General features: G+C 39.3%; 1 protein-coding gene across 2 annotated transcripts in view; it reads left to right on the forward strand.

Annotated features, from left to right (window-relative positions):
• Positions 1-10730, forward strand: part of LOC310875265 (sodium/hydrogen exchanger 9B2) — a 22171-nt gene extending 11441 nt beyond the window's left edge. For both annotated transcript variants that reach the window (XM_083788445.1, XM_083788446.1), the window contains 9 exons: positions 689-816; positions 963-1044; positions 4030-4123; positions 4495-4601; positions 4778-4927; positions 5347-5455; positions 6414-6550; positions 6856-7030; positions 9601-10730. In XM_083788445.1, the coding sequence (XP_083644571.1) occupies positions 689-816; positions 963-1044; positions 4030-4123; positions 4495-4601; positions 4778-4927; positions 5347-5455; positions 6414-6550; positions 6856-7030; positions 9601-9689 (1071 nt within the window). In that variant the 3' untranslated portion in view covers positions 9690-10730. The remainder of the gene's footprint in view (positions 1-688; positions 817-962; positions 1045-4029; positions 4124-4494; positions 4602-4777; positions 4928-5346; positions 5456-6413; positions 6551-6855; positions 7031-9600) is intronic.
• The last annotated feature ends 6640 nt before the right edge of the window (positions 10731-17370 follow it).

Below are 17370 nucleotides of genomic sequence, written 5' to 3' on the forward strand. Positions count from 1 at the left end.
TATGGTACACACCACACACACACGCACTGGGGCTGGACCCTATGGTACACACCACGCACACACGCACTGGGGCTGGACCCTATGGTACACACACACGCACTGGGGCTGGACCCTATGGTGCACGCAATTTACAATGTAGGCATTTATAAGATGCTTTTAATCCAGAGCGATTTACAGTAAGCAAGAACCACATATGTAGAATGCATTTAGATGCCCAGAGACTGATCTTTCCTACTGTAGTGTTTATCGTTTCAATGTTTTCTTACTATTATTATTATTATTATTATTAGTAGGAACAGATTTTAGTTTTCTTTTTTTATATATATTCTACCTTGATGACTATTTCTATGCATTTGATGTATTACCATGTGTTGTTCTTGCTTACTGTAAATCACTCTGGATTAAGAACGTCTGATAAATGCCTAAATTGTAAATTGTAATGAAGTGTACTGTGTACATGCACTGGGTATCCACCGTATGTTCGGATACAGTCAAACATCTGTACTGTTCTGTCCGAGATGTTAAAAAATTAAATGTAAAAATGGTCTTAATGTAAAGTATACATGATGTGAACATTTGCACGATAGATTATCAGACTCAATTCTCTTGTCGTGTGTGTGTGTGTGTGTGTGTGTGTGTGTGTGTGTGTGTGTGTGTGTGTGTGTGTTTACGTGCGTGCGTGAACTAGGCTCTGAAGCGTCTAAAGGGGGTGTGTGTGCGTGTGGCGGTGGGTCCGTGTGTCATGGAGGCGTGTGTCATCGCCATCGTTTCTCACTTCCTGCTCAAGCTGCCCTGGGTGTGGGGCTTCATCCTGGGGTAACACGCACGCACGCACACACACACACAAACAGTATTTGTTTTTTTTAGCATGGGAAACATCATGTTCATTATAACATTTCTCTGTCTCTGTCTCTTTCTCTCTCTCTCTCTCTCTCTCTCTCTCTCTCTCTCTCTCTCTCCAGGTTTGTGCTATCAGCAGTGTCTCCAGCCGTTGTGGTTCCATCCATGTTGTTGTTACAGAGGGAGGGGCTAGGAACGGAAAAGGTACTTCCACTTTTCAGGAAATTGACAAAAGAGTATTGCAGTTCCAAAGGATCCAGTGCAGTTGTTATAGTCAAAAGCTCTGGTTAATACTAATACTAATAGTAGTTTCCGTTTCCATTTAGGACAGATTTAATAGATTTACACTTTTTTTTAGACGTTGAACCAATTGCAATTATTTGAGATAATCGCATTTCTTTTTGCACAATCGTCAATCGTTTCCATGATGAACAATTTCATAGAAAATATGAAATGTGATGAAAAAAATATATGCTAATGATGTTTAGAAGATTTAGAACACTTCCCTGGGGGTCTTTATGTGTGTAATATGTGGTTTTCGATATTTTAGATTTTAGCAGAGAGCCCAGTGTCTCTGATGTCATGGACACTGGGCTCACTTCCTTCCTACAATTCCCATAATGCTTTGCACTCCCCCTCCTTCCTGAGACAACATATAGTCCAAGGAAGCTTTGAGGAGGAAGATAAGTGGTCACGTGACTGGGCTGCGCCATGACACTTTCATGGACACTTTCATGGGAGCCAAACTCACACCGCAAGTGCAATGAATACATGGCAGTGAATGGAGCCGGCTGGACCAGCTCATAACAAACATTATTTATGAACAATTGAGACCTATATAATCGGTTCAGGAATATAAAAGAAGACATATCATAGGTTGTTTTCTAATCACTTACTTTTCGATGTGCACAGAGTGCACAGTATATAATTTTATCTGAGGATCTAAACAGCAGCAGGTATCGTTTCTGGCTCCGAAGTATCGCGAGATTTGGCTGCCAGACAGGAAACGGTGGGAAGTCTTGCGATACTTGGTACGTTAAGAAAGGTACTTTGTTCTCTTTTGATACCATACCTCTATATAAATTACACAGTTTACACATCGAAAAGCAACACAGCAGACAATGTGTTACATGTCTTCTGTTGTTTTCCAGAAGTGATTAATGCTGCACATGTCCTGCACATGTCCTGCTCATCCAGAATTCTATCCTCAGAGATGCTATGAGTGATCTGGCTCTGCATTTCCTCAACAAAATGAAGAAAATTGTTGCAAAAAACCAACAAACAAACATGTTTATATTACATTTTGCCTTTTCACTATTCACAGAATGTGAAAAAGTGTCTTTGGAAATGTTCCAAATTTCAATACAGTAATGCATTGATATAGTAGCAAAAGAACATGTTTGTTTTGATTGATTGATTGATTGATTGCATTCTTTATAACAGTTAAAAAAAATCACAGGAAAGTATAGTTCAATACAAGGTCTGCTAAAACTAGCATGACTGAAGTAAAACGAGACACAAGTAGCATGTGCTTAAATTCATATTTAGAAAATGTTTCAGATGTCAAAAATGTTTGAGATGATAGATTGGTGATGTATGATGATGGTCATGGAAGGGGAACATTCTGAAAGCTTCATGGGCAAAGATAATCAACTTCAAAATAAATAAAAAGGTCAATGACCTCTCAGACATGTTAGTGCAGGATTTCAAATTAGGTTATATATTCTGTGTAGTGTGAACTGTTTCAGGGAATCCCCACTCTACTGATGGGAGTTGTAGTTCTCATATAGGGGAGGATGGGGGAAGATGAACCACTTTTTACTTAAGTTGTCCTGGAAGCAAGGCAAAATGAGATGGCAGTCAAATCTAATGATCTACACATATTTCAGGATGTCCTCTATCAATTGAAATGATGAGTAAGCAGCTATGACAAAGGGCCATGAAAATATGACCTTTTCAAAAAAAAGTGGCTCAATTTGCCCCAGGTAAGGGGTAAGTTGATCCAAAATTGAACCACATGATATTTTAATGTAAATAGCTTAAACTTGAACAGATAATGTATTCACGTATTGAACATAATTTAATAACAGTTTTCCCTTTTGCAAATAGTCTTATTTATCTGTTTATTTATTTTTTAAACAATATAAAGACAATTAAATAAAGTTTGTTATTCAGAACCTTATAATATTTGCAATATTGTTAATACAATATAGCAAATTTGCAAACATTTGCAAACATCCAAATTAAAGGTCATTCAGTATAATTTGAGTAGCTAATACTTAATACAAAAATATGAATGGTGATTCACATTAAGAAAATTGGCTCAATTTACCCCAAGGAATTGGTTCAACTTGCCCCATGGCCACTTTTTGACAAAACATGGCTAGCTTAATGCTCCAGGCTAATGTTTAGCTAAATGATTCACATGGGTTTTATACATTGGTATATCACCAACATGCATGATATATAAGTTTAGACCTGGGTGCTTTTGCTTTAATATAAAAATGATTATTCCAGAAAAGTTTATTTTTTTACTTTGACCAGCAAAAAACACTTTTTTGTGTATAAATGTACTTTCCACTTTGTCCATGTGTCTCTCATCTTCACAGTCAGGTTGAAATGGTGGGTGTGTCCTGATTTTGAGGTCACATGACAACTCATGTGTGTAGTTTTAAAGATACAGGGGGTGGTTCAACTTACCCGACGGTTCATCTTCCCCCATCCTCCTATAGGCCGCAAGCACACTGTCGCGCGTGGACGCGTCAGAAGAACCTGAAGCCCTTTTTCTTCGTGGGGTTTTTAGACAGCTGGTGGATGGAAAAGAAGCTCTACCTCCGCGCCACTGACTGACACGACGGACAGCTTCACGGACACGCTCTCCTCCGCGTCAGTCGGGCGCGGAGGTGGGGCTTCTTTTCCATCCACCAGCTGTCTAAAAACTGTACGCAGCCGAAGACGTGCGCGACCACGCCTCCGCTGACAATGTGTTATTTCAAGGAATCCCCACTCTACTGATGGCTGCTGGGAGTTGTAGTTCTCATATATAATGTATTATTTCAGGGAATCCCCACTCTCCTGATGGCCTGCTGGGAGTTGTAGTTCTCATATATAATGTGTTATCTCAGGGAATCCCCACTCTACTGATGGCTGCTGGGAGTTGTAGTTCTCATATATAATGTGTTATTTCAGGGAATCCCCACTCTACTGATGGCTGCTGGGAGTTTTGATGACATCCTGGCCATAACGGGCTTCTCTACGTGTCTGGGAGTGGCCTTTTCTACTGGTATACACACACACACACACACACACACACACACACACACACACACACACACACACACACACCACACCACACCACACCACACCACACCACACCACACGCACACATACACACGCACAGTTCTGGAAGTGGTTAGAGGGCATGCGCATGCATAAAGTGAATGGCAGATCGAGTGACGAAGTGAATTTAATTTAGTTTAAAGTAATTTAATGCAATCAAATAGGACATTTCTGTTTGGATGTATGGGCTGTCAAGGCCAGAAAGTAAGCGTTCCCGCATAACTTCCAGGTATGATGATGATGTCACGCGCATAACCTTTATTACATTACATTGTATGTATTACATAATTATTATAATGTTTACATGTTAATTAGGAGCTACATGGATGAACATCCTAAAAGGAGTTCTGGAGGTGGTTGGAGGAATGGTCGCTGGATTCATCCTGGGACTGTTTGTCTGCCTATTCCCGTCTAAAGACCAGGTGTGTGTGTGTGTGTGTGTGTGTGTGTGTGTGTGTGTGTGTGTGTGTGTGCGCGTGCATACAGTGAGTGATGTCAGAGGGATGAGGACTGTAATTCATATAAATATATATTGTGTGTGTGTGTGTGTGTGTGTGTGTGTGTGCTTGTGCGCGTGCTTGTGCGTGCTTGCGTGTAGGATGATGTGGTCATCAGGCGTACCTCCATGCTTCTAGGACTGTGTGTGTTTGCGGTGTTCTTCAGTCACGTCGTGGGGTTCGCTGGAGCAGGAGGTCTGTGTACTCTGGTTGTGTCCTTCCTGGCTGCCCTGGGCTGGAGCACTGATAAGGTTTATACTACTACTACTACTATTATTATTATTATTTTCATCATTATTATTTATTATTTTTCTAAATATTTTTATTTTTATTTATTATGATTTAATTTTTTTAATTACTATTATGATTATTATGATTATTATTATTATTATTATTTTTAAATATTATTATAATAAGGGGTGAATTAAAATAAGATCGTGGGACACACATATATGGATGTTGTTTACTTCCGGTTCACGGCCGGGAGTTTTTGGCCGTCAAAATAAGAGTATGCTCTGAAAAGACGTGGCAGTGGCGGAATAATTAATCAATAGTGGTAATTAATAATAATATATATTATTATTGTTATTATCTGCTGTGGGCATTAATGTCCCACCTTTTGTTTGCTTTTTGTTTCCGAATTGAACCGTGGTTGTTTTGTCCCTCCCAGGCTCCTGTCGCTGCCATTGTGGGCCGGGCCTGGGACATCTTCCAGCCCCTCCTCTTTGGTCTGATTGGTGCAGAGATCACCATCTCTACACTCAACCCCAACACTGTGGGTAAGCCACGCCTCTTTGATCTGATTAGTGCAGATATCACCGTCTCTGTAAGCCACTTTTCTTTGCTCTGATTCACTACCTCTAAACTCAACCCCAACACTGTGTGTAAGCTCTGCCCACTCTGTTGTACCGTACTGAACCATACATACTGTTCTTGATTGATTGAAGTATTTATTAACAGTTTATTACGTAACAGTTAGCAGAATTACAGTACATTTCAAGCACAACTCAATACAAAAACTGTTAACTGTGAGTGGACGACCCAATAAAGCATTACACTTGTTTACAAGAGGCTCCACCTTGTTCAATTCATCAAAACATTTAGAGACGTACAAATATACACTTCTATTTAGCCAAAGAACAGAACAGGAATTCATCATAAAGGAGGTAAAAAGGGATAAGAAACGAGGGTGATCGGTGAACCAATATTCTCCAAGCGCGCCCGCCCCTCTAGACCAGAAAGCACGCTGGCTGGGCCAGGCCCAGGCTACCCCCTCAATGACACAACTCTTATTATTATTATTATTATTATTATTACAGTGGCTGGCTGACAGTGGGTCATGATAGCTTAGGAGGCAGGCAATATGCGATTGGCTTAGGTGGTCTTTGAGGGTATGGGGTCAGACTCCCATTGGCTTAGGCAGCATGACGACGATGATGACTGATGAAGGGTAAGTCAGTCATTCATAAGTCAGGTTTCACCACCTGACAAAAACATGGAACTGCTCTGCCACCACAGTGTGTGAATGTCCTGACACCACCCATTAAAACATGTGGATCACTGACTTCTTTCAACAACAAAAAAAACAAACTCTCTCTCTCTCTCTCTGTCTCTCTGTCTCTCTCTCTCTCTCTCTCTCTCTCTCTCTGTCTCTCTCTCTCTCTCTCTCTCTCTCTCTCTCTCTCTCTCTCTCTCTCTCTCTCTCTCTCTCTCTCTCCCTCCCTGTCTCCCATGCAGGTCTAGGTCTAGCCTGCATATTGATTGGCATTGTGATCAGACTGTTGGTAACATTCGCCGTGGTTCATTACGGAGGATTCAACCTTAAGGAGAAACTGTTCATCTCTATAGCCTGGCTGCCTAAAGCTACCGTACAGGTACAGTAGGCCTGTCTGTCTGTCTGTCTGTCTGTCTGTGTCTGTCTGTCTGTCTGTCTGTCTGTCTGTCTGTCTGTCTGTCTGTCTGTCTGTCTGTCTGTCTGTCTGTCTGTGTCTGTGTCTGTGTCTGTGTCTGTGTCTGTCTGTCTGTCTGTCTGTCTGTCTGTCTGTCTCAGGTCAAATCAGACATTTCTTCTGATCAGTGTTTGGATCTATTATGTATTGCGTGTTTTGTGCTGATCCAAATAAAATAATTTGTGTGTGTGTGTGTGTGTGTGCGTGCGTGCTCGCGTCCCTCCATGCAGGCCGCTATTGGCTCCAAGGCTCTCGACATGGCCCGCGAGGTCGGAAACGAGACTCTGATAAAGTATGGACTGGACGTGCTAACGTTAGCCGTGTTAGCGATCCTCTGCACGGCTCCGATCGGAGCGCTGGGCATCGGTCTGTCTGCCCCGAGACTGTTACACAGGCAGGTCAAAGGTATGTGCGCACCCACGCACGCACGCACGCACGCACGCACGCACGCACGCACGACTCTCTGTCTCTCAAGCTCCGGCTGTTTCATCGATGTGCAACTAAAGTATAAATCTTAAATAACTCCTATAGCTAAACCTAACTTCTAATGTCTATGCTTTACTAATTGTATAAGTCATTACAAAATGTGGCCCATCTCAGCTGATCAGGTGGCTCAATTGACATGAGAATGCAAAATCAAAAAAATATGCGACAGCTTATGTTTCAAAAGCTGTAGGGCCTAAACTATTCTTTATTATTATATAAATGTAACTCAAACATATTGAGAACAGCCAATGTTAATCATATAAACCCAATTTAGTGTCATGTGTCGCTTTTTCTTAGATTCCCAGGCTAATTACCAAATTAGCGGCCCAAATTAGCTGACATCACCCTATATATAATATATATATATATATATATATATAGACATATAGACAGACCATTTACAAGCTTCACAGCGCATTGTGATCTTGTAGATCTGCTACGTATGGCTAAACCCCGGGCCCAGGCATACTATAGTGTGGAAACAATCTGGTGTTGACATGGGGGCAGATTAAAGTAAAGATAGAGATAAGGAGGTCATTCAGTATTTGTCCTCAGATGATGGAGAGGTTAAGAAAGCAAATAGCACTTTATTGACACATCATTTACTTATACACGCTATAGGCCTATATACGTATACATCCATGATCCTGCTCTTTGCTGTCTTGACAGAGAGAGAGAGAGTGTGCATGAGAGAGCGAGGGTCACATGTGTGGGAGGGAATGCTGTGTGTGTGTGTGTGTGTGTGTGTGTGTGTGTGTGTGTGTGTGTGTGTGTGTGTGTGTGTGTGTGTGTGTGTGTGTGTGTGTGTGTGTGTGTGTGTGTGTGTGTGTGTGTGTGTGTGTGTGTGTGTGTGTGTGTGTGTGTGTGTGAATAACATGTATTTTTTAAGTGTGTTATAATCAATGTCAACTTATTGTAGGTACTTATTGTACTATTAATACTTTATTTATATTCTTTGCTAAATGAGCCAGGGGTATATAGGCTCGATAAGCATCATGCTTCTCCCTGTCCCCTTTTCCAGCATCATGGACTTGACAACTTGTGCCCTTAATGTGATTATGTCTTGCCCAGATTACACTAATGCACAATCACAAAGTATGCACCTTTTTGTTTAGTCAGGCTGTTTTTAATACATGATAGTTCGGTTGGTGATAAAAGCATGACATTTGACACAAATGACCTTCATATGACCCTATTTGACCACATAGAATTCCAACATTTTCAAGGTGGTCAGCCAGTTTAAAAATGGCCGCAACGGGACCTACGTTTTGGACTATATCACTTTGTTGGGGCTGTACATTTTTGATTCCCCCTTCATTTTGATATATAAAATAGATAATAAATGTTCTAGACTCTAGAGCAGTGGTTCTCAAACTTTTTCTTTTTTATATGCCAAGGACCCCCAAAGAGAAGATTTTCACAGCTCTAGCAGTGATTCTCAGCCATTTTCATTTCAAGGGCCCCCAGTTTGACCTGAATTAGGCTATGGTCCCCTATTTAATGGCATTTTAATGGCATTTCTCTGAGACCCCAATTCCAATTGTAAAATCAATGTTAATGTAACTCTGAGAGTGTACACATGGACCCTTTGGGGTCCATTTGGTTCCATGTGTACACTCTCAGAGTTACAGACCCATAAGGGTCCATTTGGTTCCAAACTACCCCGGACCCCACTTTTGGAACCACTGTACTAGAAGTATTTCTAGCAAGTAAAATAAATAACAGGTTCCAATATGGCGGCATATTTTCCAATGTCTATGGTTGTGTCCACCACATGGTTAACACTGCCCCGTCCCTTAGAAATACTACTGTACTGTATAGTTTTAGTTATGAATAGATTTGTTTGATTGACACGTCGACTTCAAGGCTACTGTATAGGCGCCCCTTCCGGTTTTACTTAAGTTTTACTTAAGTAAAAGTACCAATACTGCAATTTAGAACTACTTCGTTGCAAGTAAAAGTACGGAATTGAAAATGTACTTGAGTAAAAGTACAAAAGTATCGGCATCAAAATGTACTTAAAGTACTAAAAGTAAAAGTAGTCATTGTGCAGAATGTGCCTCAAAAGTTCAAAATGTGCACAAAATCTATTGAAAATAGCAGATCTACAATCTACACTTGTAGATCAGCTATTTTCAAATGGCCAAAATGTATAGGGTTGAAGTCGTTAATGTATGTTTTCTAATCACAATAAAAATCTCCAAAGTAACTAGTAACGTTTTCAAATAATTAAAGTACACATTTTGGCTCTGAGATGTAGTGGAGTAGAAGTAAAAGTACTGGAAATTGGAAATACTCAAGTAAACTACAAATACCTCAAAATTGTACACAAGTACAGTACTTAAGTAAAAGTACTTAGTTACTTGCTCCACCACTGCTCTGTGCTCAATTAAGGGAGGGCAAAACTTTCCTGAGTTTCCTTTTTGTAGATTTGTAGAATCGACCTCAGGTCTAAAATGGGTTACATTTCTATGTTCATTCTCCCTCAGCTGAGGAGCCAGAGGGCGGGGCTACTCATCCAGACAACACTCTGATTGGCCAGGAGAAGACGGGCGCCACCTACGAGAGCAAGCTGTGAGGCTTCCCGATTAGATGGACGGTAGCAGTGGTTCACAAACAGTGGGTCGGGAGCCATTTGTGGGTCGCGGACACATTGTTATATGGGTCCCCTTAGTTTGTTGTTTCCTAAATTTGGTTTATTATTTCAAAGCATTTTCAAAAAAAGGCAAAAGTTTTCATGAATTAAAAACAAATGCAATGTTTTTTTCCCCCAGTAATTTCAGGAAAACATCTAAGGAAAAATCTAAGAAATTCCATGAATTAGAAAATACATACATACATTTTTAGAACTAGTGAAATTAGCTGAACTATAGAGTGTTGCAGTCCCGCCCCCTTTCATGACGACGCCAGGCCCAGGAAATAATTCCCAAATGCATTTTCCCCATAGACATTTAAAAAAGTATTATTTAAAGACCTTTTAAGCACCGTACAAAGCCAACTCGAGTTGATTTGTTGTCATGATTTATCACTTTGTCTGCGGCATAAACGTCTTTAAATAAATATGTATTGAAAAGTCTTTGAGGAAAATGAACAGGGAATTATTTTCTGGGTCTCTCGAGGGCGCGGGACTGCGACACTCTATAAGCTTAGCGCCATGTTGTGAGCTTGTAGATCTGCTATTTTCACTAAGTTGGGTATCATTTCTCTTTTGGGTCACAGGGCAGGCTAAAACGTTTGGAACCACTGATCTATATGACACATCGTATTATTGTTTTTTATTTGACTAAAAACTGTTTCTATACTAATGTCTCATTCATATCATATATTCAGGCCTTAGAAGATGATTAATATTATTATTGTTTTTCTGGATGAAATGTTTCCTTATATTTCCTTGTACTATGATTCATGTTTGTTTTTTCTATTTTATATTCAGCTGTTATAAAATGTAATAACATGTTTGTTTTTTATTTTACATTCGGCTGTAATAAAATGCTGAAATGAACTTAAGTAATGAAGTGATAAAGTGATACAATGCTGAAAATACAGAATCTAAAGTGAATAAATTGAACAGTTTCTGCATTGTGTTTAGAGTTTAATTAAAAATGACCAAGGTATTGGCGACAGTTGGATTAAATAGCTGATCTACAATTAAGGACAAGGAGTGGGACAGTTAGGTCAAATAGCATTCCAAGGCTACAAGCTTGTAAATCGGCTATTGTCTCCCTAGACTGTTGCTGCCATCTAGTGGCCATCTGCCTGCCTGCCTGCCTGCCTGCCTGCCTGCCTGCCTGCCTGCCTGTGTCTGTCTGTCTGTCTGTCTGTCTGTCTGTCTGTCTGTCTGTCTGTCTGTCTGTCTGTCTGTCTGTCTGTCTGTCTGTCTGTCTGTCTGTCTGTCTGTCTGTCTGTCTGTCTGTCTGTCTGTCTGTCTGTCTGTCTGCCTGCCTGCCTGCCTGCCTGCCTGTGTCTGCCTGCCCTGCCTGTGTGCCTGCCTATCTGCCCTGCCTGCCTGCAGTGCCTATGTGTAGGCTACCTACGTGGTATGTACAATTTATAGAGATTTGTGCTTGAGTATTTCCAGTATGTTTTACTTCTACTCCACTACATCTTGGATCCAAACTAGTTACTAGTTACTTTGTAGATACACTCTATAGTGTATACACATAGTTTCATTAGATATTCCACTGTTTCTTAGCTTAAGTATGATTCTTGATGACAATTTTTGATGTATTTGATGTATTACCAATGTGTTGTTCATGCTTACTTACTGTCAATCGCTCTGGATTAATAGCGTCTGATAAATGCCTACATTGTAAAACACACCACTAATAATATATAGTAATATATTGTACATTTCGGCCATTTGAAAATAGCAGATTGAGTCGACGGAATCAACACTAACGTCCTCAAACAGTCCAGTCTCATCCTCCAAGGACTGAGGTTAGTGCATTCAGAGCAGTGGTTTCAACCTTTTTCATGTCAACGTCAATTATTTATTCAGACTTTTATCCACGGACCACCATTTGATGACATTTAGCCTCTCAGACCCAAAACTAAATATGTTGTTGTCGTTGGATAAGATTTTGTCCACAATTCAAAATGCGAAATGCGAAATGGCGGCTTTTCAAAATGCGAAATGATGGCTTTTCAAAATTTTTAGTAGCGACAAAAAGTTGCGACAAAAAACGTTTTAGTCGCGACTTTTTGAAATAAGAAAAAAATACGAAAGAAAAAGGAAAAAAAAAAGGAAAAAAAAGAGAAATAATAAGAAATGAGAAATGAGAAATAATAAGAAATTGAGAAAAAAAAAAGCGATGGCGAAAAAAAGCGATGGCGGAAAAAAAGCGATGGCGAAAAAAAAGCGATGGCAAAAAAAAAAGCGATGGCGAAAAAAAAAGCGATGGCAAAGAAATTGCGATGGCGAAAAAAAAGCGATGGCGAAAAAAAAGCGAAAAAATTGCAATGATGAAAAAATTGCGATGGCTTTTAGTCGCGACTTTTTGTCACGACCTTTTAGTTGCGACTTTTTGTCGCGACCTTTTAGTCGCGACTTTTTGGTCGCGACTAAATTTTTTTTTTTTGTGCAGGCTCTTTTTTCTTTTTCTTTTTTTTGCAGGCCTTTTTTGTGCAGGCTTTTTTTTTTTTTGCAAGCCTTTTTTTGCAACTTTTTTAGTCGCGAATTTTTTGTAGCGACAAAAAGTCGCGACAAAACGTTTTAGTCGCGACTTTTTGAAATAAGAAAAAAATACGAAAGAAAAAGGAAAAAAAATAGGAAAAAAATGAGAAATAAGAAATGAGAAATGAGAAATAATAAGAAATTGAGAAAAAAAAAAGCGATGGCGAAAAAAAAGCGATGGCGAAAAAAAGCGATGGCGGAAAAAAAGCGATGGCGGAAAAAAAAGCGATGGCGAAAAAAAGCGATGGCGAAAAAAAAGCGATGGCGGAAAAAAAAGCGATGGCGGAAAAAAGCGATGGCAAAAAATTTGCGATGGCGAAAAATTTGCGATGGCGACAAAAGCGATGGCGAAAATAAATCGATGGCGTAAAAAAAAGCGATGGCGAAAAAAAGCGATGGCAAAAAATTTGCGATGGCGAAAAAAAAGCGATGGCGGAAAAAAAGCGATGGCGAAAAAAAAGCGATGGCGGAAAAAAAGCGATGGCGAAAAAAAAGCGATGGCAAAGAAATTGCGATGGCGAAAAAAAAGCGATGGCGAAAAAAAAGCGATGGCGTAAAAAAAAGCGATGGCGAAAAAAAGCGATGGCGGAAAAAAAGCGATGGCAAAAAAAAAGCGATGGCGGAAAAAAAAGCTATGGCAAAAAAAATTGCCATGGCGAAAAAAAAGCGATGGCGAAAAAAAGCGATGGCGAAAAAAAGCGATGGCGAAAAAAAAAGCTATGGCAAAAAAATTGCGATGGCGAAAAAAAAGCGATGGCGAAAAAAAGCGATGGGGAAAAAAAAGCGATGGCGAAAATAAGCGATGGCGAAAAAAAGCGATGGCGAAAAAAAAGCGATGGCGAAAAAGAGCGATGGCGAAAAAAAAGCAATGGCGGAAAAAAAGCGATGGCGAAAAAAAAGCGAAAAAATTGCAATGAGTGAAAAAAAGTTTTTTTTTGTGCAGGCTCTTTTTTATTTTTATTTTTTTTGCAGGCCTTTTTTGTGCAGGCTTTTTTTTTTTTTAGCAGGCCTTTTTTTGCAACTTTTTTAGTCGCAAATTATTTGTAGCGACAAAAAGTCGCGACAAAAAACGTTTTAGTCGCGACTTTTTGAAATAAGAAAAAAATACGAAAGAAAAAGGAAAAAAAGGAAGAAAAAAAATAGGAAAAAAAAGAGAAATAATAAGAAATGAGAAATGAGAAATAATAAGAAATTTAGAAGAAAAAAAAGCGATGGCGAAAAAAAAGCGATGGCGGAAAAAAAAGCGATGGCAAAAAAAAAGCGATGGCGGAAAAAAAAGCGATGGCAAAAAAATTGCAATGGCGGAAAAAAAGCGATGGCGAAAAAAAAGCGATGGCGGAAAAAAAGCGATGGCGAAAAAAAAGCGATGGCGAAAAAAAAGCGATGGCGAAAAAAAGCGATGGTGAAAAAAAGCGATGGCGAAAAAAAAGCGATGGCGAAAAAAAGCGATGGCGAAAAAAAGCGATGGCAAAAAAAAAGCGATGGCAAAAAAAAAGCGATGGCGGAAAAAAAAACGATGGCGAAAAAAAAGCGAAAAAATTGCGATGATGAAAAAATTGCGATGATGAAAAAATTGCGATGGCTTTTAGTCGCGACTTTTTGTCACGACCTTTTAGTTGCGACTTTTTGTCGCGACCTTTTAGTCGCGACTTTTTGGTCGCGACTAAAAAGTTTTTTTTTGTGCAGGCTCTTTTTTCTTTTTCTTTTTTTGCAGGCCTTTTTGTGCAGGCTTTTTTTTTTTTTTTGCAGGCCTTTTTTGCAACTTTTTTAGTCGCGAATTTTTAGTAGCGACAAAAAGTCGCGACAAAAAACGTTTTAGTCGCGACTTTTTGAAATAAGAAATAAATACGAAAGAAAAAGGAAAAAAAATAAGAAAAAAAAGAGGAAAAAAAAGAGAAATAATAAGAAATGAGAAATGAGAAATAATAAGAAATTGAGAAATGAGAAATAATAAGAAATGAGAAATAATAAGAAATAATAAAAATAATAATAAAAAAATAAGAAATAAGAAAAGAATAGGAAAAGAAATGAGAAATGAGAAATAATAAGAAATGAGAAATGAGAAATAATAAGAAATGAGAAATGAGAAATAATAAGAAATAAGAAATGAGAAATTAGAAATAATAAGAAATGAGAAATTAGAAATAATAAGAAATGAGAAATAATAAGAAATGAGAAATAATAAGAAAAACCATAATGGTCCTTGTGGGAGTGCAAACACTCTCACAGAAGTGAATGTAGGATGTAACAGTGTCAGTGTAAGTGTCAATATCCTGACCGTCAGTCCAGAGGTTAGTCCATTCTGTGGACTCCAAACTGTCCTGTAATGTATCTATGGCTTGTGGAGACCATTTCCTACACAGTTTGACAGTTGGTTTTGCCACCTTTAGTTTCTGGCGATACTTATGGACTAGGAGAATGGTGTTGTGGTCGGACTCACCGAGAGGAGCTCTAGCCACTGCGTGATATGAATCTGGGATGGTCGAGTAGCACTGGTCTTATTCATACATATTTGACATATAGGGAAACATTGTTATATGTCCGTATATGTGTCAGTGACAGGGTAATTCTGCCACACAGTTTGGCTGCAATTGGAGAGAAAAAACAAAACACAATGAGTATAATTAAAGCCTAAAGTAAATGAACTTTGTTGCTGGATGTTATGCACCTGATAGTCAGCTTATTGGGTAGGAGAAATAGCAGTCTCATGTTTCACTAGTGTAGTACTGTCAGACAAGTTTACAGTGGCTATACATTTTCTTTAAATGTTTTGAAAAGTCTCGGGTAAATGTTTGCATAGTTTATAATTATGTTGAATTTCTTAACATAAATTGTATCTTCTGGGGGTCCCTGGCACATTAAATATGTCCAATCCCTGGTACAACATAATGTTCAGATGGGGGTCCTTGATATGAAAAGGTTTGAGAACAACTGATTTACATCATCCATAATTATCTTCAGATACATGTAGTGTCTGCTGGTGAACACTAGATGGCGGCCAAACAGCAGTTTTCCAGTGTGTCCATGAGCAGTCACTGTTTTAAACACATATTCAAACTACACACACACACACACACACACCCAGAGCGCATGCACACACACACGCACGCACGCACGCACGCGCGCACACGGTAGCAGCACAGACATCAAACAGTGAGGTTGGAGGAGTGCAGTTCCCACTGTACTGAGTACATCAATGACTACCCCTCGCCCATACTGTACTGATTACATCGATGAGTATTGGCTTATTTCCACTGTACTGAGTACATCGATGAGTATTGGCTTATTTCCACAGTACTGAGTACATCGATGAGTATTGGCTTATTTCCACTGTACTGAGTACATCGATGAGTATTGGCTTAGCTGCCTCCCTCGGCTGGACTTGAACCTGTATTCTCGTCTGCCTGTCTGTCATGTGATGTTTATATTTAACCTCAAGTTAAAGGGCCGTGCTGTACCGCATGTCCACCCTGTGTGTGTGTGTGTGTGTGTGTGTGAGACACTATAGCTATTTGTATATAGTAGAACATGAGAAGGTTGTGAGGGGACCTTAAGGCTCAACGTATGTCATTTAGATAGCATGTTATGTAGACATAGCACTCTATAGTGTATAGTATACTTCTCTTAGTTTAAGTTTACTTTAATTGCACAGTATATACACAGTGTGTGTGTGTTTGTGTACGTGCGAGTGACCAGTACAGTATGCAAAGGGCAAGAATTTGTGACCGGCCCACTGTAAAGGCTAAGCGTGTGCATGTGTGCGTCTGTTTGTACAGTATGTGTGTGTGTGCGTGCGTTTGCGTGCGTGGGTGCAAGCACGCGTGTTGGCCTTTCTCGTATATCTCCTTGCTAGTGAACTATGACCTTCTGATAGTTAGGGACCGTCTGACAAGTGCACACACACACACACACACACGGTCGCAAGTACGCACGCGCACATGCACGCACACGCGCAAGTGCGCAGTTTGGATGCATGTCGCCTAAACAGATCTCTACATTGTAAATGGACCTTTGGCCCGGAAGTACTAGCAGTGGTTGAAAAAGTACTCAAATATTTTAATTAAGTAAAAGTCTGGAATTCAAAATGTAGGCCTATACTTGAGTAAAGGTACAAAAGTATTGGCATCAAAAAGTACTCACTGTGCAGAATGTCCCATTTCACACGTTCAAAATGTATTGTTTTTTTTTATATCTTCCGGAAGTCTGGAATTCAACATTTACTTGAGTAAAAGTACAAAGGTAGCCTATTGGTATGAAAATGTACCAAATGCGTGTCAGAGTAGCAAAAGTATAGAAAGTACTCATTACACAGAATGTCCCATTTCAAAGTTTTCAAATGTAAATAAAATAATAAATGTATAAAATATATTTTGAAAATAGCAGATCTACAAGCTCGCGACGCATTGTCGAGCTTGTAGATCTGCTATTTTCAAATGGACGAAATGTATAGACTATATAAGATAGCCTATACATTTCGTCATTTCGCTATTATATATAGCCGCTATATAATAGGGCTGAAGCGGTTAATGTATGTTTTGTAATAATAATCAGTAACGTTTTTCAGAATAAATGTAGTGAGGCATATTTGCAACCGATCTATAGTGCAGTGGTTCCCAAACTTTTTCATGTCACCCAGATTGACACTGATGAGCCTGCTGACCCCCTTTGAAAAGATATGCCAGGGACGAGAAGAGAAGGTCTTTACAGCTCTAGCAGTAATTCTCAACCCGTTTCATTTCAAGGACCCCCAGTTTGACATGCATTAGTCTACAGACCCCCATTTAACCCATTTAGGCCTGATGTCGAAATTTATAAAATGTCTTCTAAATCCTGACAGTTTTCTGTCAGGATTTGCGCCACATTGTGAGCTTGTAATTCTGCTATTTTTAAATAGCTAAAGTATAACATAATGCTTAAAACACCAAAAAGGGTTCCCGCCCTAAATGGATTAATGGGATTTCTATCTCTGGGACCCCAATTTATATCGTAAAATCAATGTTAATTCAACTCTGAGAGTGTATAAATGTAGACATTTGTACACTCTCAGCCCAATTTATATTGTAAAAGCAATGTTAATTTATTAAAT

Source organism: Protomyctophum parallelum (assembly GCF_964188405.1).
Source record: "Protomyctophum parallelum genome assembly, chromosome: 18".
In the NCBI taxonomy this organism is placed as follows: domain Eukaryota; kingdom Metazoa; phylum Chordata; class Actinopteri; order Myctophiformes; family Myctophidae; genus Protomyctophum; species Protomyctophum parallelum.